Source organism: Silurus aristotelis (genome assembly GCF_946808225.1).
Source record: "Silurus aristotelis genome assembly, chromosome: 4".
Classification (NCBI taxonomy): Eukaryota; Metazoa; Chordata; class Actinopteri; order Siluriformes; family Siluridae; genus Silurus; species Silurus aristotelis.
The window spans coordinates 25,344,431-25,370,416 of NC_139577.1; the positions used below are offsets into that span (position 1 = coordinate 25,344,431).

At 36.7% G+C, this 25,986-nt stretch overlaps 3 protein-coding genes across 3 annotated transcripts in view; all 3 read right to left on the reverse strand.

Moving 5' to 3' along the window:
* The window catches only part of vps26a (VPS26, retromer complex component A), a 10,156-nt gene extending 10,132 nt beyond the window's left edge, over positions 1 to 24 (reverse strand). The window contains exon 1 of the mRNA XM_083538526.1: positions 1 to 24. This exon is cut by the window's left edge and continues 126 nt beyond it. The gene's annotated coding sequence lies outside the window, so the exon portion shown is untranslated.
* A 1,810-nt stretch (positions 25 to 1,834) lies between these two features.
* On the reverse strand, positions 1,835 to 5,066 carry srgn (serglycin). Its single transcript, XM_083539006.1, has 3 exons — positions 4,846 to 5,066; positions 4,020 to 4,158; positions 1,835 to 2,701 (listed from the first exon to the last, which is right to left on the reverse strand). Exons 1-3 carry the CDS (start codon positions 4,985 to 4,987, stop codon positions 2,458 to 2,460), a joined length of 525 nt encoding a protein of 174 aa, XP_083395132.1. The 5' UTR covers positions 4,988 to 5,066; the 3' UTR covers positions 1,835 to 2,457.
* An 11,069-nt stretch (positions 5,067 to 16,135) lies between these two features.
* kifbp (kinesin family binding protein) lies at positions 16,136 to 23,913 on the reverse strand. Its single transcript, XM_083538509.1, has 7 exons — positions 23,317 to 23,913; positions 22,991 to 23,089; positions 19,656 to 19,735; positions 19,378 to 19,561; positions 18,864 to 18,957; positions 17,479 to 17,591; positions 16,136 to 17,392 (listed from the first exon to the last, which is right to left on the reverse strand). The coding sequence occupies exons 1-7, from the start codon at positions 23,896 to 23,898 to the stop codon at positions 16,514 to 16,516; spliced, it is 2,031 nt and encodes a 676-aa protein (XP_083394635.1). The 5' UTR covers positions 23,899 to 23,913; the 3' UTR covers positions 16,136 to 16,513.
* Positions 23,914 to 25,986: the final 2,073 nt, after the last annotated feature.

A 25,986-nucleotide genomic window follows, 5' to 3' on the forward strand; every position in this document is an offset into this window, starting at 1 on the left:
ACAAAAGTCTGCCATCGTTTTTTTTTATTTAAGTTTTTTAATATAAGCACAAACATATTTGAGATCTCGTTTTTCTACATTGTGAAAACCACTTTTTAATTTTTTTTTTAATTCCAGTCCTCAAACTACCTGTGAAAAGTAAAACCTTTGTGAGCCAATAGATTTGTGTTTAAAAGATATTGCAGACTGCATTATACAGAGAACTGTAAGTAGCAGAAATCTACATAGATAAAGCAGTGTTTTCTACATGATGACCCCCCCCCTTATAATTAATAGCAACTTTCTTGCTATAACCAGGATATATTTTAAAATAATTATTAATCTATATCTATACAAAAAGACAGGAGGTGGAGCTGGAGGTAGCAGAGCTGAAGATGTTGAGATTTTCATTGGGAGTGATGAGGATGGACAGTATTAGAAAGAAGTTTATTAGAGGGACAGCACATGTAGGACGTTTTGGGGACAAATTGAGAGAGGAGAGTTTGAGATGGTTTGGACATGTGCAGAGGTGGGACATGGGGTATATCGGTAGGAGAATGCTGAGGATGGAGCCACCAGGAAGTAAAGGAGGAAGGCCAAGGAGGAGGTTTATGGATGTGGTGAGGGAGGACTTGCAGGTAGTTGGATTGAAAGAGGCAGATGTAGAGGACAGGGGGTATGGAGACGGATGATCTGCTGTGGCGCCTACTAATGGGAGCAGCCGAAAGCAGAAGGAGGAGGAGGAGATCTAAAAACTGACACAAAATCTTCAAAAAGTTTTAGAATAAGTGCTGAGAATAACCTACATTCCGTTAAGAAAATGACATCTAGTTAAGCAGCTTGTTTTTCCAGTCCAAAAAAAAAGCCTCTCCGACAGCTCATCTTTTTGTAAATTCTTGTCTTGTTTGTCAGTTTTTTATTACAAGATACTGTTGGCAATGACACAAGGTGTTAAAAGATTGCATTGCTGCACTTCATACAGTCGTACCTGCAGCACACACACTACCTTCATGCCACCATGTCAACTCTACTGTGTAAACTGAAAAACACAGGGTAGAGGGGGATAAATTGGCTGTAACACCAATTCAGCTGCAGTCAATACAGTATCTGATTAATTTCATGTAAGTATCGAAGTAGACCCATGAAACACGCTTTCCTAATGAAGTCATGCGTTATATGTATTGTGCAAACTAAATCCTGCTACTGATGTTTTCTCATGAACTCATCACTATTCATCATACTAGAGGACAATATTTTGTTCTAATTTTCGCTCCTCTATAAAACAGGTTTTGTTCAAAAACGCAAAAAGGCAACACAATCACTTTTTTTTTTTTTCGGGTGTCAAGAAAGAGAACGTTAATTTATGGTCAGAGGAAGCTTGCTAGAGATACTCAGCACGAAAGTGTGATAACACCACTCTCTCTCTCTCTCTCTCTCTCTCTCTCTCTCTCTCACACACACACACACACACACACACACAGAAAAAAAAAAAAAAAAAACAGGAAGTCTAGGTTAGTAGCATCAGTTTTGCCAAAACATTGAGGTCTCAAGGTCGCCTTTTTTTCTTCTCCAGCAGTAAAAAAAAAAGGATATCTTACAAATAGAAATGTGATGAGTTGAAATGATATGATCTGTACACTGCACCTGAGAATGGAAAATGAAAGGCACTCTACAGTGCAAAATGCTTAGTTTCACAGTGCAACCTGCTCCTTACTCAGCTGCAAGAAAAAAGTGCACACTGTTGCATTATGCATAAGAACTACATTAGAGTCACTTAATAACCTCTACTGAAAAAAGAAAACATGACTTACTAATATGTAAGATTATGCAGTGAAGAAAGAGAAAAAAGAGACGGTCCGTTACATGGACTTTTTAATTGAAAAATATGCTGTGGAGTAAGAAATATTAAATATTAAAACGAACGAATTCCATGCACCAGCTACTGATTAAAAGTCATTAATAATTATAATAATTGTAATAATGCATTACAAATATTTCAACAAACTAATTCGGAAAAAAGGAACTTAGAGTAATTGCACAGGATTGTTTTTTCCCCAAACCTCAAGAACAACCAGCATTTATAAAGAAAAAAAACTAACAGAAGTGGCAGAAAATAGTGAAAAACATTTATATTGAAGAAAATTCAATTCCAGTTCTAGCATTAACTCTCACACAACATAAATATGATGGGGAAGCACATACAATTCTCACATTATATATTATTTAAAGTGATTAATTTACTCTTGTAGCAACTATATCCTCAGGGAAATAAAATAATCAACATTTAAAAAAATGTATTGGATCATTCACTTCTCCTGTCTCAACATGCAGCACATACCCACAAGTAGTCTAATACAAATGAACATGGGCTCATATAAAAAAATTTAGAAATAGAAAAAAATAATAGTGGGGGCTTTATGGCAACGTATCCTGAGATTCTTTGTAAGACATAAGTGATATTAGATAGCAGACTCCAGCTTATTCGATCATGTTATCCTCAAGCAGATCCTGAGCAGACAGCTTGCTTTTAATCTCAGGAGTTAGAGAGTTGGAGTAATCGCTGTCAAAAGCACTGCCCTCCTCCTCATTTTGAACCGGATTTTGAGACACTTCGGTAATGATTTCACGCTCGTCCCGTCTTAATTTAGGAAAGTTGAAGAGGGAAGAGTCACCAGAACCGTCTCCAGACTCGCTGCTTTCTTCACTGCTGTCAATATGATCGCTGCATAAAAAAAAAAAAAGAAGCACAGAGTCAGGTTTAGCCAACATCCTGTCGACTTTCCGGTCTTTTTTTTCTTTTTTCAAGAAGCCAGGAATGTTCCTTGACCAATCCTCCATTTTGTGTGCTTTGTTCAAAACAACAAAGTCCTAAAGACCGCATTAATGGCTTAGCATTAGAAATCAAATGATCCAGCAGTTATTCCTTGGATTATAAATGCAGTCAATTAGATGTATTTGATGTAAAACAGGTCTGAAAGCCAACACTGCAATCTACATCTATACAGTATTTCTCCACTTGGTGACGGAGTAACACAATTATAGGTCAATAATAAAGTAATAGATTTAATACTAATTAAACGAATTAAATCTTCAAATAATAAATATAAATTATAATCAATCTTTCCAGCGTATTTATTCTGACTATTTTTTTATTATAAAATAGAATGTGTTTGCAAACCACAAAGATTTGTATCTGTTTCACGTCCGCAAGACAACCTCAATTCCTTTTATGGAAGAATAACTTAACAGCCTAATGTTTTTTTTTATCTTGAAATTAGCTAAAATAGCCTCTGAGTCTAAACGCTTGCTTGTAGAAGTGACTGAATATCAGATACTACAGGTAGAAATTTTTTCTTTCATACAAAGCGTCAGAAGCTAATATATACATTCCAGCCGAGTAAACAGTCAGGTGGTGATGCTGTAGAAAACATCTCACAGTCATACTGATCAAATCTGCTGATTAGGAGTAAAGAGAAAAATCTACTGAAACATATTCGCCGTTCATGGTCGTCAATAGCAAACATTGCTGTTGAGAGTTAAGTGGAAATCACTCAGGAGGAAGTTGCCTAATGGGTTAGGTTTGTCTTCCTGCCTTTATAGTGTCCAAGCTTTAACAGTTTCTAAACCACAAACATTTGCCGTTTTGAGTGCTAACACCATGTTATGATGCTTTTCACTTCAAGAACACAAATTTCTTGTCATAGGTCTGAGGCCTCACTTCTTTTACATCTCAATTTATTTCCATCAAACGCACTGATTTCCTTACAGATCGAACAGATTCACACCACTGGGTGAAACTTAAGTGCATGTTCTGCAATGAAGATGACTTGGTTCACTGCCAGTGCTCGTCTTAGTCAAATATGATGGGTCATTATATGCTTTATACAGGAAACTATTGGCTTTTTAATCTCAAAATCGTAATTTACAAAAATAAAAAACTAATGCAACTTCCTTCAATCATAAGATCAGTATGTGATGCAACAACCTGTGGACTTTTTTTCCCAGAAGAAGTAAAAAACATTAAGAAACCGATTACTCACATGTCCTTTGCGACTCGTGCGGGAAGTCGCTTCGGCTGTCCGGTCACATCGATTATCGGGCCCTTATGTTCGATACAGTTTGGATCATTGCTGTTCATTTTGCACTTTAACCACTGGTACCTTCCCATCTTTTGGGCTTCTACAAACAAATAAATAATGATAACAATAACACACAATACTAGTGTCCAACAACTCCCTAATGACCATTGATTATGATACAATTGTCTGAAAAGCTAAATTTTTATTATATAATTACCCCCCCACTTCAGTGTTATGTTTAAATAAACAAATGTACATGTTTGTGTGAGTATGAAGTCTGTGCCTTATGTCTTGGCTAAAACATGGTGAAGTGAGAGGTACTTGAAGAAAAGACAGATCACCTTTAAGTGATGTTTGCTACATACAAAAATACTTTTTTGTTTTAATTAAGTATTTTATCCAGTGTAATATTACAGGACATGGCAACATCGATGTAATTGTATCATAAGTTATGTAAATGCTTAGTTAATGGTTTAATTAATGGAACGAAGTGTACTGATGTGACACACTTCCTTTGTGAAAAATAGAGGTTATGACGTCGTTATGAAGGTGTGTATGTATGTATGTATATATAACTAGTAAAAGTAAACTGAAGTAAATTAGTTATAACTATTTTAAGTCAGGGTACTTAAGTCCAAATCCCAAATCTCACTCTCCTGTCCATTTATTCCACTTTTATACTATTTTTCTAATTACTTTAGTAGAGAGTAATTATTTAATGCGCTACAACATACTTACTTTTTATCCTCACAATACAAACAATACAGAAAAACAAAAAAACACTTACCCAGTACATTATCCGATAACAGGTATATGAGGACGAGTCCTGATAAAGTCAAGCTGTGGTAGAATCGCATCGTAAAGGTGTTTATTTTCGTCCAAATACCGAACCTGAAACAACGCGACTGAAGATCTGCAGAGGAGCGCATGCACGCGCTTTTTATACCGAATCCCCGCCCTCGCGTGCGTCAACATTTCACCATGTCTGTACTTAGCATAGTAATGTGTGTGTGCGTGTGTGCGGATATTTGGACATATCCATAGCTTTTTAAACACCAGAAACACTTTACTTTGTTAGCATAGTAATGTTCCATTGTTCTTGTGTATATATAATACCATTGTTCTTCCCCAGACTGTTGCCACAAAGTATGGTCTATCTATCTATCTATCTATCTATCTATCTATCTATCTATCTATCTATCTATCTATCTATCTATCTATCTATCTATCTATCTATCTATCTATCTATCTATCTATCTATCTATCTTTATATATATATATATATATATATATATATATATATATATATATATATATATATATATATATATATATATATATATAAATAAAGATAGATAGATAGATAGATAGACAGACAGACAGACAGACAGACAGACAGACAGACAGACAGACAGATAGATAGATAGATAGATAGATAGATAGATAGATAGATAGATAGATAGATAGATAGATAGATAGATAGATAGATAGATAGATAGATAGATAGATAGATAGATAGATAGATACAGTGAGGAAAATAAGTATTTGAACACCCTGCTATTTTGCAAGTTCTCCAACTTAGAAATCATGGAGGGGTCTGAAATTGTCATCATAGGTGCATGTCCACTGTGAAAGACATAATCTAAAAAAAAAAATCCAGAAATCACAATGTATGATTTTTTAACAATTTATTTGTATGATACAGCTGCAAATAAGTATTTGAACACCTGTCTATCAGCTAGAATTCTGACCCTCAAAGACCTGTTAGTCTGCCTTTAAAATGTCCACCTCCACTACATTTATTATCCTAAATTAGATGCACCTGTTTGAGGTCGTTAGCTGCATAAAGACACCTGTCCACCCCATACAATCAGTAAGAATCCAACTACTAATATGGCCAAGACCAAAGAGCTGTCCAAAGACACTAGAGACAAAATTGTACACCTCCACAAGGCTGGAAAGGGCTACGGGGAAATTGCCAAGCAGCTTGGTGAAAAAAGGTCCACTGTTGGAGCAATCATCAGAAAATGGAAGAAGCTAAACATGACTGTCAATCTCCCTCGGACTGGGGCTCCATGCAAGATCTCACCTCGTGGGGTCTCAATGATTCTAAGGAAAGTGAGAAATCAGCCCAGAACTACACGGGAGGAGCTGGTCAATGACCTGAAAAGAGCTGGGACCACCGTTTCAAGGTTACTGTTGGTAATACACTAAGATGTCATGGTTTGAAATCATGCATGGCACGGAAGGTTCCCCTGTTAAAACCAGCACATGTCCAGGCACGTCTTAAGTTTGCCAATGACCATTTGGATGATCCAGAGAAGTCATGGGAGAAAGTCATGTGGTCAAATGAGACCAAAATAGAACTTTTGGGTCATAATTCCACTAAACGTGTTTGAAGGAAGAAGACTGATGAGTACCATCCCAAGAACACCATCCCTACTGTGAAGCATGGGGGTGGTAGCATCATGCTTTGGGGGTGTTTTTCTGCACATGGGACAGGGCGACTGCACTGTATTATGGAGAGGATGACCAGGGCCATGTATTGCGAGATTTTGGGGAACAACCTCCTTCCCTCAGTTAAAGCATTGAAGATGGGTCGAGGCTGGGTCTTCCAACATGACAATGACCCGAAGCACACAGCCAGGATAACCAGGGAGTGGCTCTGTAAGAAGCATATCAAGGTTCTGGTGTGGCCTAGCCAGTCTCCAGACCTAAACCCAATAGAGAATCTTTGGAGGGAGCTCAAACTCCGTGTTTCTCAGTGACAGGCCAGAAACCTGACTGATCTAGAGAAGATCTGTGTGGAGGAGTGGGCCAAAATCCCTCCTGCAGTGTGTGCAAACCTGGTGAAAAACTACAGGAAACGTTTGACCTCTGTAATTGCAAACAAACAAATATTAACAATGACTTTCTCAGGTGTTCAAATACTTATTTGCAGCTGTATCATACAAATAAATAGTAAAAAAAATCATACTTTGTGATTTCTGGATTTTTTTTTTAGATTATGTCTCTCACAGTGGACATGCACCTACGATGACAATTTCAGACCCCTGCATGATTTTTAAGTGGGAGAACTTGCAAAATAGCAGAGTGTTCAAATACTTATTTTCCTCACTGTAGATAGATAGATAGCAAACAGGGAATACATCTAGAATGTAATGTTCAAATAGTACATATGGTTGTGAGGGTCAGGTGTCTACATATTTATATGTATGTATATAAAAATAAATAAATAAATAAATAAATAAGATATAGATAGATAGATAGATAGATAGATAGATAGATAGATAGATAGATAGATAGATATATACAAGGACTCAATAGATTTACAGTTATCGTCTATAGACCAGCATTAGACTATTTGAAAGTCTAGAAAAGACCATTACATATATGTAGCAATCTTCTCTGTGTAGCAATAACCCATGAAGAAGTAAAGAGGACCAACCTTGCTTTGGTTTTGCTGTTCTGCATCGAATATATCCCCTTCATCGAAGGTTACATCTAAGCTGCATTTCTACTTCTTGGTGCAATGCAAATAAAAGTAAACCTAATCACTATTAATCTCAGTTTTGGTCTATTGATACTAATAATCAATACATTTGAAAAATCCTCTCTGAATTAATTTCATACATAAATCTTTATAGTCAACATGAGATCTATGCCATGAGTTTCCTTTTTTATGTTTTTTTTACTTGAAATTGTATTTTATTTTATTAAATCTTAAGTCTTTAGTTGAGTATAGTTGAAAAAGCCTTTTTTAAAGGAGCAAAACAGTAAAAAATTGAGTGAGATGACTGAGATTGCTTTGCTATTTGTTCTCCTGTCACTGTAACTGCCCTTTGTGATGTATTTAATTGTGCTTTTATGTGCAGGTTTCATTTAAGTTTGCACGAATTCATTAAAAGGAATACTGGGATTTGAGGAGAGGATTTGCATTGCAAGGGTTATATTTAAAGTGTTAGCTTTGATCTTGTGCCATGGAAATACACTCTCAAGTGTAGTTGAAAACAAATACAAATAAAAAACAAATGTACACCCTAACCCTAGGTACAGTTTATTTAATGCACCCAGTAACATACTGTAGCTACAGAGTGCACATCTTTATTACATTCATTACTACATAAAGCGTTATACTATTACACCAAACAGTTTGTCAAAAATTGCATTCTAGTTGTCCCAAGATGTCCCTAGGTGTCTTGTATCTTGGGGAGTTTCCAGTTTCTGTCCAAAGTTGAATGATGATTCTCCAAACATACTGTAAACTCACTATTATGAAAGAGTTAAAAGAACCACAGATGTCATATAAATAACCTGGAGGATCAAAATTATAAAATTCAGACAAAGGCTTGATATGAAGCATACAAAATACAAATCCTTACAACCCAGAAGCTGGACGAACACATTCATTGATTGATATAAACTTAAAAAAGCCACATTTCTGGGTTGACTTATGATTTGATTAATACTCACACTAAAATAAAAAAAAGCCATTCATTCAACTTTATTAAGTTCAGTATCCTTATCCGGAGGCTTTCCGGGAAACACTGGGTACAAGCTTTGAGGAGTCCTTCCATGAATCCAGTCCAGAATAGGGCTCTAAAAAGAGACACATACACATCGAAAGGCACTTCTTCCTAAGGGTACTTCTTAATTTTCCCGCTCTTGATTTCTTTTTTCCTTCCAAATGTTGTTTTATTGTTGTGTAATTTGGAGAAAGTTGTTTGACATGCCATGCTTTTGCCATGACAGTTTATGGGAAAATAAGATCCATAGAAAAATAAATAAATTAAATAGAAAAAGTAGAGGAGTGTTTTTAAGACTTTGTATCACTTTTTAAATGTTGAATCTTTAGTTATAGTTTTAACTAATTGTTTATCTTAACATAATAGTTTCATTCAATACTGATTTAATCCGACACATAAAATAACTCCATACTGTAAATAGGCTCACTTCGAGTTGCTCATTTCCCTTAACTGTTACTTGGCAAATATTTATTGGTTGGTTTTGGCACGGCTGTGCTAACAGTGGTGAGGGGTTACAACTTAAGGAAAACCATGTTGCAAATCATTTGCTGGAATGTCCTAAAGGCTTCTGTCCCTTTGCTGTTGACATGGACACGGACAGAGGCGCTTTTCTACAGCTTGCCTCCTTTCTATGCCAAAGCCATCTTACTGCCTCATCCCTTTCCAGGTTATATATTCATTATTTTGTTTGTCATTTTGTTTGTGCATGAGCACTTTTAATGGATGATTCAGGGCCTGAATGATCAACATACCTTTTTCTTTTTTTTTTTTCCTTATCAACAAAAAACAGGAATGTGGGGTACCACAAAGATATTTTTAATAAACAAAAAAAAATTCTCATGTTGACTGTAATAACAGTTGCTACAAATGTTTTTTTCCCCATTACAACAAGACATCAACAAGTGTCATTGTGTGAACCCGTGACTAACACAACTCATATTATTGTTTTTTGGCTTGAGTAGTAGTTCTTATTAGTAGTAGTAGTCTTAGTAGTATGATCTTTCCGCTGTGTAAGATATCAATGCAAATATCAATACATAACATAAATGCAAATATTAATGCAGATTTGTGAATGAAAAGCTCAGGAAAAAACTCAATGTTACCAGTTACATTTTGAGAAAAACACTTGGGGTGTCCAATGTCTGGTCACCAAAATATTACTTTAAAGGTACAAATACAATGAATTAAATTTTTTATATGAATATCTGTAGAAGGGTATAAGCTGACAGTTGTAGTAACATGCAAGATGATGATCAAAAATGTATCAGGATAAATGACGTTGACCTTTTAAGATGATCAATAATTTGTAAAAAATAAAAATAAAAATAAAAGGTTAGGAAAAAGTAAAGTCTAGGGTCTTCCTTTAGGGGATGGGGTTTCTTCCCCCTTTAATACCCTGATTATTATTTTTGCAATATCCATTAGTTGATTCACAACGTCCCATGAAAATCTTACAAGGAATACCTAAATTAATATGAATTTAAGTTAAGACTTCTAGTGCTTTCAGTAGAAGAAAGAATTATGTACATGTGGACTTATAACCAAGAGAAAAGCCACAGGCAAAATTAGACACGGACACTTCTGACAACCCATAATTTAAGTATCCCCAATCTGGAAAAGCATACTTTTTCAGTTTTTAAACATGTATTCAGTGTTAAATACAAACAAAAGTGTTTGTACAGTTAAAATACAATTCTTTATCTACAGTCTGATCATATGCTTTCTGGAAGTTGTGGGACTTATCTATAAGCCCAAAGCATTGTTCTCTGTGTGACCTGTACTTTGGAACATCTGTGGTCGGACGTTCACAGCTCTGCAGTGACCCACTGGGTGTGTGTGTGTGTGTGTGTGTGTGTGTGTGTGTGTGTGGTTTTTCTGAAGGGGGCGTATACTTGTTTTTACTTTCCACATTGGTGCCGTTTTCATACGATGGAAAAAGCCTTGTGCTTCTCTAAAAATTGATAATAGCTAAAGTAGAAGTCAAGCAAAATTTACATCAATTATCCAAAAGACTACAGCATGTTACTGACACAAGGGAAATGTGACCACAACTGATTAGCCAGACGAGTCAACTCAGCCTCTATAAAACATGTTTCAGAAGAGATGATTCTCTTATACAGCCAGGAAGTGGTTTTCTTAATCTGCTGCCAGGAAATGACAAAGGCACCTTATTAAACACATGTGACACTTCTTTCAGCATAACTACAGAGGAGAAGAATATGATCAGTTTAACCACATGTTTGGTATCACAGTTTTTTTTTTTATTTAATATTTATATAATAGAGATACATACATATGTAAATAAAACAAGAACATATCAGACCTGAACCTGAGGTAACTTTATATACTATAACCAACCTTTAATTAACTTTAGTGTTAACTAACTATTTGGTACACTCAGGAAAAAAAAAAATCTTGTTTAGATGTTACTTATGTAGAATTTTCAGCAAAATTGTCTGTCTGTCTGTCTGTCTGTCTGTCTGTCTGTCTGTCTGTCTGTCTGTCTGTCTGTCTGTCTGTCTGTCTGTCTAACGGAAGTCTCTGCATCATGAAAACTGCTCACCCTTTCCATAACACAGTCACAACAGTACTTTTCTTTCAGCAAAAAACAAAGATCTGGCAGAGAGACAATACGACTTTTGCCCTTTCTGAACAAAAGCACTCTTGAATATGCTAAATATGTTTGTATTTCACATGTGTCTCTTGTTATAGGGGAAATTACAGTAAAAATGACTAGTGCTATTACACTTAAAAGCTGCAAACATCAAAACAGGAAGGCAAAGGCAATAAGTGTTATTGTACAGTATGTTACTGTATTGATTCACTATGATTAGGAAAACAAACAGGCTTGAAATAATGCAGATTCTTCACTGGAATATTAAAAATTGCTGTTTTATTGAATAAAATTAGATGTTTATTTTATTTTCTACTTGGGTACACATGTTAGAAGGAATACAGAACAGGTCAAATGTATTCTGTGCATTCTTGAAGGAAGTTGTGCCAAGAGTTTGCAGGAGGTTTGTTGCTCAAGGACTCGGCCGTGGTAACTTGACAGTTTAATTTCCCAATCACTAGCACACAAACAAAATCTGTCACACTGGCCTGCTAGATGATGCATACAGTCCCCCGCGGAAAGGCAAATTCTTTGGTTATTGCTATACAATGAAGACATTTTGATTGGAGATCAAAAGTATTAATAGACAATACATTATATCTTCTGCAGTCATTTCCTGATATTTAGATTAAGATGTAACCTAGAACATGGCACCTTTGAAGACAGACCACCCAATTTCAGGAAAAGCAAAAGTATTTGAACTGGCAATATTAATGAAAATAAGATTTAATAATGACTTGCATATTGAATACTTGCAAGCAGTGCAACAAAAGGGTGACCTACTGACATCACCAAACTGTTGCATTTCTCCTTGTTGCTTGTACCACAGGTTCTTTCAGTTACTATTTTCAGTTGCGATTGAGTCTCATCTTTAGAAGGGAAATTCTGCTCAAATGGTTCAGGTTTGATGATTCACTTTTTCACAGTTTACAACCGCTTTTTGTTGTTTTACCTTTTTGGTAGTGTGTCTCACTACATGATGAAGTTCTGTATGAATTTCTCTGTAAACTAGCAAAGAGAACATTTCTGTAGACTTCTGAATTCTTTCTGCTGCATATGCCCAAGCCATGACACTGCAGTGTTTGACCAGTGAGCTTGTTTAAGATAATAAGCAGAGCAATTCACATTATTCAGGGTCAACTTGGTTCCAGAAATGTTGCCTTACTGCCTTTTTTTTTTTGTTGTTGCAAACTTCACTTTCAAACTGCTGATGAACAGATTGTATCTTCCTGTGTAACTTGTTTGTTTGCCTTCAAAGTCTTCTTTGAATGGATCATTACAACTTTAATCCTACTTTGTGGAAATTGTTGGTTATGCCATCAACAATTGTTCTTTTTCTTCTTATCTTAACCTGTTTGATATCTAGTTGTTAGTAGACCATTAGCTTGCTTCTTTTTCAGGACTTTTCTTTCTTTAAATATCTTTAGCTACACACAGCTCTCTCTCAGCGACCCTTGGACATTAGCAATTATTATAACTAGTGTGACCTTGTTTAGAACCCCTTGCCATCAGTCATAAAGGAGCAGTGGAGTGTTGTGCAATGAGCCTGTATTGTAAAAGCCTTTTATGATGGTGACTCGAGTGCTGCGCACAGGGAATTTTGGTGCAATCACCAGTTAGGACTTCAGGATTATGTTTGAAGAAAGGGATTCAGTCTTAATGAAGAAGTGTATAGGTGGTGTTCAAACGGCCTGCACAGCAGAGAATATTAAGGCTGTTCGAACTGCCATTAAAAAAAAAACCTCACCGCTTCATTGGAACAGTATCATTACTGTGTTGAGCCGTATCTTCAAAATTATTCACCCATGTTTTAATCACATGGGCAGACGGGATGCAAACATGACGTCCTAACTGGTAATGACGCTGAAATTACCTATGAGCACTCACATCACCATTCTTCTAAGATGCACCACTTCACAGGTCCATTAGACATAATGGTAAGGAGGTTGAAATGAGGTTGCACAGAATCCAAACAATTACACGTCGCCAACTCCTAGTTTCATAATTTCCTGTTTTCCTGCACCACCCTGTACTTTTTAACAACCAAATGTAGTACTACATTCTATTTGTCTAAGTCCTGTTTGTGTAGATTACCCCTGTCTTAAGAACAATTCCTGGTGTTACTCATTCATGTATAATTTTGCGTGACCACCTTAAGGCTATGGTGGTATATAATTGGTTTGTTTGGGTACGGCTTCATTCAAGGACCCTTCAGACTGCAAAAAAACAAAAAGACTGCTTAATCTATTTCCGCTCAAATGCATTACGTCATGATTCTGATCTGTATGGAAACAACGAATCAGCAGGTCCTTTTCTGGTTTTCCTCTTACATACAGCAAGTGAAACTATGGGGATTTCTAACATTTTATGCCAGTTACTTCTTAAAGTAGGGTTTTTTGCTTTCCAATGTCCCAGATTACTGCAGTTGCTCTTGTTAGAATAATAGAGTGGAAGTTTAGGTAATTGCTAAAATGCCAGGAATAACAATTATAATGAATATAAAGACTCATAAGTTCATAAGATTTATAAATCATACTTCCTAACTTTGTGCAACTCATTTTCAAAACCTAAATCCAATGTAAAGAAATATTTTAGTCCATCTGACATACTAGTTACAAAAAAAACAACAATGTACAATTTTTTAGTTCTTTACAAAAGAAAGAGCGATGAAATGAAGCTGGGTGTAGTGGTTTAACTGGTGTAAAGGCATTCCCTTTTGTCACGTGTCCTTTATGACATTCAAAAGGCAGAATTCCAACATTCTGAATAAGTGAATCTTCAAAAGCAATAGAGGTTATTATATACCTTCTTGTTATGCGAACATTGATCCAAAACACACCAGCATGTCCACCTCTGAATGGCTGAAGAAAACCAAAATGAAGACTTTGGAGTGGCCTAGTCAAAGTCCTGACCTCAATCTTATTGAGATGCTGTGGCAGGACCTTAAAAAGGCGGATTATGCTCAAAAACCCTCTAATGTGGCTGAATTACAACAATTCTGCATAGAGTGGACCAAGATTTCTCCACAGTGCTGTAACAGACTCATTGCAAGTTATCGCAAACGCTTGATTGCAATTGTTGCTGCTAAAGGTGACCCAACCAGTTATTAGGTAAAGGGGCAAACACTTTTACAGCGCCAAGTAGTTTTGGATTATGTTTTCCCCTCAATAATAAAAAAAAACCCCTATTAATTTACCATTATTGTTCGCATAACAAGAAGGTATATAATAACCTCTATGCCTTTTGATGATTCACTTATTCAGAATATTGGAATTGTGTCTTTAAATGTCATAAAGAAAACCAGTCTCTACACCAGTTAAACCACTACACCCAGTATCAAATCAGGAAAAAGGCAAACACTTTTTCACACCACTGTATATCAAGTGTGTAAAACAAACATTGGCAAGATGTGGTATAAGGTATAAAAAATACAGACATTTACCCTTCAAAGAAAAAAGGTGGATTCCACTAAAACTAATCAATTAATCACTAAACATGCAAGTAACTGCTGAGCCATTTTGGTACTTCCCAGAGATAATTAGGCAGTACAACAGCTGGAGTTGTGTCTGTAATCATTTGGTAAGAAACAAGACCGACTAACATATTATTCCTAAATAAGTAGTTAGATTACACAGTCCATTAATAATAGAGACCTGTTTAGGATGTCTGCCTGAAGAAATAAACATCAACGTAAACACTGTGTAATAGTCCCCAGGCCACATAAGGGAAATCCGTTAAAACAGAAGAGCTCCCCCATTTGTTATTACAGAGGTATAACATCAGTTTACTGCAAACTTGTGAAACTAAATCATTACGTGGTCAGAGCTCACTCTAAACAAGTTCATAAAAGAACACTGAGCCATCAAAGTTCACCTCATACACCAAGAATTATAACAAATCACGCACCGTTCAATCACAGTTAGTAAGCACTTTATCTTTGTCTGAAGTAAGTTTAAAAAAAACAAAACACTACATACTAGGTGACCATCCCAGACAGAACACCAATCTATTAAAGGACACTTACACATATACACAATCTAGGGTAGCCAATAGACTGGCATTTTATATGAGCGCTTCAAGGAAACCAGATTAACCTATGAGAACATGAGTTAACATGAACACAAACTCCACATAAGCTCTGGCACAAAGTGGGCACACATCCACAACCACAACATACTGGGCAGGAGAGTTTTGCAGTAAGTACTCAGCTGACAATTTCAGGCTGGTAAAGAAAATTGATGAATCACATAATCCTGATAAGAACAAATATACTAATAAGACTAAATTAACAATTGTATTATATTTATGCATAAAATACATTGAACTTAAAATAAACAGCTTCTTAAGTAGTCTGTAATTGCCCCCAGTCTACAAAAAAAAAAAAAAAAGGGGGGGGGGGGATGTAATAAAAATAAAATAATTTATTTAAAAAAAAAAGAAATTTGTTTTAATTTAAAAAAATAAAAATAAAATAATTCTCAGCTTGCTCTCCTTATGTTCAGAAAAAAAACTTCACTTCATGTAAGAAGTACTATAATAGATACTGCTCCAAGCACTCATTCGTTCAATCATTCATTGTTAGTAGCACTTTACCCTAATCAGGTTTACTCTGGAGCCAAAAGCCAAATCCAGTAATACTCAGTGTACCAAGTGCAGATCCTGTTTAGGACACCAGTTCGTTACAGGACACCAATTCATTAGAGGACAAGCTGGACACACACACACATTTACAATTTAGTGTAGCCAATGTGCTGACCATTTTTTTTTTTTTTTTTGGGCGGTGCGAGGAAACAGAAGAACATGGAGGAAATCCATGTGGACAAAGGGTTACATAAACACAAACTCCACACAAACAATAACCCCAGCTCCTGTTTAATGGCTGGTATAAATATAATCGAATGCTGCACCGTTCACAATAAGAACGAGTAAAACCAAACTAAGAAAAACATTCATTTATTGATTACGCATAAATGCATACGTTACATTGTATTTCAAATTTATATCATTAACGGACGTGGCAGACATGACAATAGATCTATTGAATAAATTAGTGATAACTGTATCATGCAGTTCAGTCAGTAAGGTACAAGAACAGCCTGCTTCTATTTATACAAGCAAAGGTGAATTAAAATACAACTAGACCATATTGGGAAAACGGGGAATCGTTAATAACGAGTCCGGTAAGTGTATATACTCTAATCTACTGTAATGATGCTTTAGAGTTATGATGGAACTGTAGTAGTTTTTATATCCATGTCAGCGCACTCTATAGCCTGTAAGATTTTTTTTTCTTTTTTACAGAGCACTACTTCATCCTAGTTGGAGGAAACCATTCTACACTGTATTCTATTGATCTTAATAGGAAGGAGGGACACCATTTCTTCACTAAGCTCCAGTTCTGTTTCCACAGCCTTCTTGGCTTCTGGGTGTTCCTCACAATACTGCACAACAAAGTTGTATGACTCCAATGACAGGCTGAGATTCTCCAGTTGAGACGCCTGGTTTCCTGAGATGATCTTGGATTGAAGTCGAGCAATACGAAATTTGGCCACGAGTGCAGGTCTCAGAATATCGTCTTCGAGTTTTTCAGGAAACTTGCCCTCTGGCGAGCGGATGGAGTCGAGGAACATCTGGTAGTACTTGATTGATGCCAAGCACAAGTGGTTGAATTTCTTTATGGTGTGTGCGTCTGGTTGGTCCTGCTTTTCAGCCACTGCGAGTTTTAGGTCCATCATTTCATAGAAAGTTTCAGCAAGTTCGAACTGCAACTGTCGGCAGATCAGTAAATAGTACTGAGCGTTCAAGTCCTTACAGATGGGCTCAAGCATGTCCACGCGCCTCTTGTGCATTTTGCAGCGCCGCTCCAGGTCCTCCTCAAAAAAAGCTAGGACCTTGAAAAGAGCACTGTGATCCTGGAGGATTTCAATGTGGTCCGTTACATGACCATCCATCTCAAAATATTCTTTGGCCTGCGTCACGTAGCCTTGACCCACCAGAAAGATGGCACGGGCCTCTTCGAAGTTCAACGGAAGTATGCAGCTCACCTTCTCCTCCTGGCCGCAAATTGAATCGAACATTTCGGCGGAATCGAAGAGAACTGCTGTTTTTCTTCCTCTCTCTTTTTCCTCCTCCTCGTCCTGTCGAGCTCTTTGTAGCTGTTCCTGTCGGTCTAAATCTAACTCTCCAATGTTGTCCTGAAGAGGGCAGTAAAAACGTTCATTTCACAACAACATTCTTAAAGACACGCTTCAACATATGAGCACAAGTGGGGCAGAATTACCTCCAAAAGCTTTTTGGCATCTTGTAACACATTAAGACAATATTTGATCCAGCACCTTGCAATTTCGGCTCTTTTCTGACGCAGTTGCTCACGTTTTTCATATTCGGCTTCACCTGTCAATGAAACAAAAGTTATTTAGCAATTAAAAAAAAAAATACTAAATATGCAACGTAATTTCCGGACTATTAAGCGCACCCATATATAAGCCTCACCCTCTGAATTTTACAAAGATTTTTATTTTGAACATAAATAAACCACACCTGTCTATAAGCCGCAGGTGTCTACTAATGAACTTCACACAGGCTTTTTTAACAAAAGACAGTGTCTGTTACACGACTTGTATCTAAACAGTAGCCGACGAAGAAAGTCATTGTTCACTGTCTTCCTCCTTCCTTTCTTTGTTTATCTTTTGGCATCATTGTGCGTTTAAAAATCACCATCGGTGAAGCTTTTCTCCCGATGCCGTGCAGCTCAGAACAGAGGTAAAGTGCGTTTTTTTATGCCCGGTTGTTTTCAGCGTGATGAATGATTCACATTTTCTGTTGCCAGGAAAAACCGAGGAAAAATTCATATATTAGCCGCTTCGTTGTTTAAGCCGCGGGGTTCAAAGCGTGGAAAAAAGTAGCGGCTTATAGTCCGGAAAATACGGTATATAAAGAAAATATCAAGCTATAAAGAAATGAAAACCTGTAGGTGTGAATATTAGACAAAATAAATTACTTATGAAAAGATATACCACAGTGCTGCTAAATACTTCTGATTTACTCGAAGCTGTAGTTCAGCTCCCAGGTTAATATGAATACACTTATACTAACATGTTATAGTTTATTGAACAATTTGCACAAAGGCATGTATAATAGATAATTCACTTAGCATTCTGTTGGATGTTTATTTACACGTGTATGTTTAAGATTTTTAGAAGAACAGGCAGAGTTCATGATTTCTCACAAATAAAAAAAACAACTGGATTTTACCTTTCTGCATTAGAGAGGGAAAAAAACAGCAGCACACTAACTAATAGTTACTGAAATGTAACTATGAAAGGATAAAAAGCAATTTAACAGAGTACGAAAAAATAAAACCTTTTTACAAAGTGAAAATGAACACCTTCAGGGTCGGAACCGCTTTGCATCCTGCCATATGAAGCTACTCTGTTGGCTCAGTGTGAACCATTTCGCTTGGCTTCTTAAGTATTAACATACATTTAACCCTTATGAGACCCCAATGTCTTCATAGGAGGATCACAATTACTTTTATTTTCCAGTCTAAATAACTTCCTGTTTGAAGACAATGGTTCTACCAGACTGTGTGCTAGTAAACACATATAGTAACAGTAAAATGATGTGGGCAATGTGAGAGTTCAGGTTATAAAATGTTAAACATACTTTCCTTGGCAGCAGCCTCAGAGGGGACTTCGCCTGCTAGACCTGCAATGACATTAGCAGCAGCCAAACAGTGTCGAGCCTCCATGTATCGTGTCTAAAAAACATCAACAAAACAACTCAAGAGTGGCAATTAAAGACTTAATGTTTAAAAGGTAACGTCTGGTTTTATTCCATTATGTAGCTAATTATAAATGTGCTAGACTATGAGGTGAAAACAACTGCAGAAGTTCACTGGAAAGAAGGTGAGAACTAAGCAATACATTTAAAAAAATTATTTCATTCTTTGACCATTCTTCTACATGACACTTTCACATTTGTGGGCACACACCTAGAGCTACTGGATTTAGAACATGGAAATAAGATCAGTATTCTGAATTTTACAGAGTAAAAACAATGATATAAAGAGCAAAAAATATGACTTGTGAATAGACAGTCTAATACCAGAAATAAACACAATGTGACTTAAGGACTAGCTGAAAATGTAAGAGAGTTTAAAAGGAAATTAAAAGCTTACCTTGGTGATATAATACTGTGAGAGTGTGGCAGCATTGATTGCCCACTCTAATGGCACAAAATGGCTAAACTTCAGCTGCCTTTGCAATGTGCTGTGGCAATACTGTCCTGCACTCTCATACTGACCCAGATTTTTATACACCTGAGCCAGATAATAGAGTGTGTGTGTGTACGCCATTTCAAACCTGCCAAGAACAACAACAACAAAAAAGATTTAGAAAAAATAAACCAATAAAAACATCATGATTTGAAAAACAATACGAATGAGAAGCAACTCACCTCCTCATTCTTTCTTGCTGGGATGGTGCATCCTCCTCTAGCACAAAGAAATCGACCAAATCCAATGGTGGTTGGCCATCCTAAAATGTTAAATATGAGGTCAATGAATTCAAATACATTCTAAAATAGTGCAGTTTAGTTTGATTTTACGATCATAATTTGACTTATTGTGCATTATACAAAAATTTACACTGTAAGTAAAATCTTAACATCAGCACTTATTTTTTTACATCGTGTTAAACAGGATACTCAGTGACCCTATTCTAATACCTTTTTATTCATTCATCTCCAGTCTATCCTAGGAGCACTGGGCATGAGGATGATATGCTAGCTGGCCACTTTCTTTGTCATTATACACATTTGTTAGGAGCCATTCTAAGTTGTAAGTTAAGTTGAGTTAAACGTCTCAATTACGAAAAAAATCCAATCTACGTTTCGTGGTACGTATTATTATTATTATTTTTTTTTACTATTTACAATTTTTTTCGACGGTTGCACTACTGGGTCGTGTTGTGTCATTTGGATCATTTGTGCTTTAAAAACAAGTAATGTTATTCAGGGTGGAAAACCTGTATATATTCTGTTTTCCAGTCAGCAACTTTTTCGGAAAGTTTTAATCACAACCTGATTGGATATTACGCAATTTATCTGTTCTGGACTAAGGACACGTGTAAACATGCTGCTCGACAGCGGGGTTTTGTTGCATTGTCACAAAAGATTTATGGGTTCTTATCTAGTTATCTAACTGCTGCTCTCTGGGGATGTTCAATTAAATCTGGGTACCCGCTAACCCGACAATCTGAGGACGAGCACGGCGGCGTCTCACGATGAGATGCGTGCCTGGGAAATCCCATGGATTTACGCAGCCCGTCAAGAAGACAAAGTGTGTTTAATCAACAACATACACAATGCTCCAGTGCGCGATATTTCCATATTGCTCGCCGGAGATCCTACAAGATCTACCAAGGCTCCAGCAACTACACTTAGCGTCTCCACGTGTTGTAATCCTGCGGTAAGACTGTACAGAGAATTTTTCAGACTGTAAATCACACGACGGGTTTGTGGGACCCAAATGTGAAACAGGTTTAAAAATAATGCGATAACCTCGAACAATGTCTACTGTTGTATACCTAAAGGGAGGCTGGTAGAGTTTATTGAGCGAATAGCTAGTTAAAAAGTAGGATGTTATATTATCTTCTCAAAATGTGGTGCTTGGTTGCAACACATTTATCAATAGAGTTGAGTAAAAAGGGACAAATTTACTTCCAAAAAAAAACAATAAAAAAAAAAAAAAAAACATTTCAAGCATAAAAACAAGCTACCTTGGTTCAATGATATCTTATTGAAGCTGCTGAAGAACAGAGGCTCTGCATTAAAGACGGCTTTCAAGACAAAGGGAAATTGATAGAAATTGTTATAAAGGACTGCGGAATAAACTTATTCAGGAACTGAAAGTAACTAAATAAAATTATCACCACCAATTGAACGAGGCAAAAAGGAAATAAATAAATTTATTTGGAAAAATGTTAATAGTCTTCTATAGAAGGAGACAAATTTTTCAGATCTTAAGATCACAGTCCAAGGAGATTTTATTTTAGATGAATATTCCGTCGTTAGTACTTTTAATAATTTTTTAAATAATTTTCTGTTAAGGAATTAGTGGAAAACTTTGTAGAAATGGAAAATTCTACCGTTTGATGTTGGTTGCTAAAGTTTTAATGTAGTGACGACTAACAAAATACAAGTTGACGAAATTATTAGCTCATTAAGAAATACTAATTCTAGGGATGTTTATCAATTTGACACTAAGTTTCCTAAAACCCAAATATACTTTAGCTTCTCTTTTTTCTCATCTAATTAATTTATTATTTGGACGTGAAAGCAAGCCATTGTTTCTCCTATTTTTAAATTTGGGGATCATTTTGAGTTTAGCAATTACAGACCTATTAGCATATTACCAGTGCAGCTTTAGCATGGATCTCATCATACTTATCAAATAGACAGCAATGTGTACAAAATTAAAGTGGTTCTTTCTAATAACTTAAACTGTGCAATGGGCGTACCGCAAGGACCAATACTAGGCCCTTTATAATTTAGGTTGTGCATTAATGACCTCCCACGACAGTGCGAAGGGGTACAAGTGCAAATGTATGCTGACGACACTTGTTTTTGAACACGCAAGAACAGCAGTTAGCAGCAGATAAGCTAAATGTCGCTATGGAAAGGATTAGACAGTGGTTGGAGCAATCAGGTCTTACTTTGAATACTGGTAAAACAAAAGGGATGTTTTCTAAAAGAATCGTGTGTTCTTCTAATGCAGATATCTTTATAAATGGTTTAATTATATAGATTTAACGCAGGAAAAATAACTGTTAGACAAATAAACATTTTTAAGCTTTGATAATTTTTAGACTTTTTAAAATTTGTGTATGGTATAGAAAATTCAAAATCGTCTGATGTTTTAAAATCATCCCAATAAGTCATTACTAAGAGGGTTCGCTGGTGTGTATCATCCTTGTATATCTGAATCACAGGAACGCTATGAAGACTAGCAAAGGATAATGTAATGAATCCTTTTGCAGCATTATTATGCTGACACACACTATACAGACAAAAGTATTGCGACACCTGTCTTCTCCAGCCATGTGTGGTTCTTCCCCAAACTTTTACCACAAAAGAGGAAGCATACAATTATATAGGGTGTCTTGAATGTGGTAGCATTACATTTTCCCTTTACCTGAAACAGGAGACCGAAACGTGACAATGCTGACGTGCACAAAGTGAGATCCATGTAGATATGGTTTACAAGGAACTGAAGATTTTGGGTGGCCTGGTTTAGAGCTCTGACCTCAACCCTACTTAATACCTTTGGGATAAATTAAAATGATGACTGCACCCCAGGCCTCTTACCTACATCAGCACCTGACAAATGGGGAATAAATGTGGAATGAGATGTTGAAGATGGTCAGGTGCCTTCAAACTTTTGTCCATATAGTGCATGAAGATGATACACAAAGAAGTAAAGTTAGACCAGATCGTGGATAATCCGCAAGAAGGGGGAAATTTCCCTTGCCAAATGTGAAGCATGAATTTGAGTTTTGCATAAACGCAATGAGGTATAAATTTTTTTGGATAAACCCCCATTATCTCCAGGCTTATAAAAGCTCCCGAACCAGTGGCACCTCAAGAAAGGTGTGGAAATACAAAACATATATATTTAAACAAAAATATTGCGCTGTCCTGACATATCTCATGTAAGTATGATATCCCATCACACTGTATGAGAGCTAAGTGTTGGATGATAGGGATGGGGATGATGAAGAATGCTGCGTCACCTCTTTCATGTACTGCACATAAATGGACTCAGCTGTTTCTAAGAAGCCTTGAGCTTTCTCGGTTTCATCCCGGCCGGCCCATAAGATGCCAAGCTGGTTCTGGGGGAAAAAAATAGAAAAGAATTATTAAGAGCAGAGCAAAACAAAACCACAAAACAGGCAGCTAGATTGTTATATAATAGATGCATACTACCATACTAAGTGGTATGTTAACGGATAACGTTACTGGGAGTGTCATGTATACTAAGGTACTAAAAAGTATGGAGCTGTATGTTGGGTCCGTACTCATTAGTGCGGGTTCGGGTGGGAATGTAGGTGTTGTTTACCCCGACTTGGATGAACAGCGAGACGTTCTCCCGTGTCACCGTGCACTCGTCCAGTAATTTCACACAGTTCATGAGGTACTCCTCACCGGCGGAGAGCTCCTCCGTTTCGATGTGGTTCACGCCCAGGTGATAGTCAATCACGCCGAGTTTGGCGGCCCGGAGTCCGGCTCGAGAGTCGCCCGTGTGCGCCTTATTAGCGGGTTCGCCATTTAGCGCCTCTCTTGCCTGACCGTCCGCCTCCGGGCCCTCGCCCTCACCGTCGTCTACGTCGAAGTTCTTTAGAGTGCAATAGATCTCCTTGAGCAGCTCCCTGGCTTTGTACTTGGAGCGGAACGGGTCGTTTTCTGGATCCTTTCGCGATTCTACCTCAGAAAGATCTTGGGCGCGGCGAAATTTCTCGCACACCGTCCTCCATTCTCGGCTGCCGGCGGACGCCATGTTATGCTCATGTAACGTTAAAGACGAGTGGCGGCCACCAGGGGTCAGTATAGAGCCTGCTGTAAAATACTCATGTAGATGAACGGAGACGTCACTACAGAGCAAAAGAAAATAAAAAACCGGAAGAACATGGCGCCCTTCCATTACCAGTATGAATACTAGTATTATTAATAGGAATGAATTAACCTGAAAAGGCAAAAGAGTATGATCAACTAATAAAACAGATCTGATAACTGAATACACCCAAGAACACAGATCCAAACCAAAGAGGGCCAGACATTCACAGCATTTTGCAAATGACCATTAAACAGAGTGACTTAAATTATCTTTTTTTTAATACAAATGAGCAGTTGAGGGATTGCTCAAGGGTCCAGGTTGGAATGGGATGCTGGGATTTGGACTCTCAATCAGGAGCTAAACATCCTACTCACTATGCTACTACTTCTCCCCAGACAGCGATCTTATGTTAGTGTAAAACCTTTTTAGCTAGTTTAGTTATCACGCTAACTTTAGCCAACTAGCTTGACATGTTTAGTTTCAGGCACACTCAGCTCACCACAGAAAATATCATCTACTGTTGCACTCAGCATATCAGCCATATATAGCAGAAATTAATCTGCAGAAGACAAGTCTTCACATTCGAATAAGATTTCTATAAAGACTGCAAAGATTCTGTGAGTTGTTCCTGTTCTTTAGTTTTTGAGAACTCTGAGAATTACTTTGGACTCACCTTCTCAACATCTATATAATAGATGATAAAATAAGTGAATTCAGGGATGTTTAAGAAGTCAGAGAATGACATTTTACCCCAGGTTATACACTACATTAGTAAATTGGCCTATATTAAAAACACTGAAGTCTGTAGAAGAAAAAGATGGCTTATTCATGGAACAATGTTCAATCCAGATCAAGGAACGTTGCATGGATTACAAAACAATCATGTAAAAATTCTAGTAGACAGGTGTCATTATATGAGTATTTGCTCAACCCAGGACCATTTCCATTACAATTGATGCAACAGATTTAGTTTTTGATTGTTAAGTGTATCACTGTTGGCTCAGTTATGCAACGTTCAATTAGTGATGTGAAAAATCGTACAAAGAGCAGCACAACGTAGGATTATGGAATAAAAAGTCTCACCGAATCAAAATTGAAACCAGAAGAACAAGGATCACTTTTTACCACAGACGATCACAGGTATTAGTTTTTCTGCAGTGACCATATTCACTCTCCTACAACTTTAGTTTCACATCACCAGAGACATAACCTCAGAACAGTCACAAAAATGTATGCTGGATCAACAAGACTTTTGCACATACTATTGACTACAACTGATTTTGTGATATGACTGAGAGTGCTGTGCATTCAGGCAAAAACTAAACACACTGTGGTGCAACTTACCCAGTTTTACTACTGCTGATGCAAGTAAAAGTATTATCATAATAATACTAATACTAATATTATACCATAATAATTCCAGTCAGACGTATAGTATGTAGACACCTATTAAATTAACATCACATTCCAAAACAATGGCTATTAATATTAAGTTGTCTAATTTTGCAGCTTTAATAACCTCGACTTTACGAAGAATACATTTCACTAGCTTTTGGAGCATGGCTTTGAGAGATTTGTGCTTGTTCAGATATAAGAGCATAAGATATCAGGCACTGACATCTGGGGAGAAGGCTTAGTATAAAGTTGCCATTCCAATTCATTCCAAATGTGTTGAGATCAAGACAGTCCACTTCTATCTTAGCCATATTTTTATTGACCATAATTTGAACAAAGGGGCTTTGCAAACATTTTCTAATAGCAGTCTCATAACAGTCCATTGTCCATTGAATATTTTGTGGGCGATCCAAGTCATTATTTTCATTACTGTAGTTCTAGTGTTTTACATGTATAATTCTGTACAGATACTTTGTTACAGTTTGTAAACACTTTTGAGTACCAAAGCTAACTGGAAGATTATTTTAAAAGGTAGTGTGTCACTTCACAGAAGTGAGAGTAAAGTCTGCATTAGATTTATATCTATTTTTTTATTTATAACACAATTTATACATAAATGTATTTTTTTAAAGATGCATTATTGTGTTTGTTAGCCACTATTGTTACATCTTTTTAGCTAACCATTTCATATATAGAATGTGAAACTCTTCCCTTTGCTCCCCAGAGCATGGCACAAATAACTTTGTTAAGTTTGTTAAGTATCAAACAAGTTGTTCATTA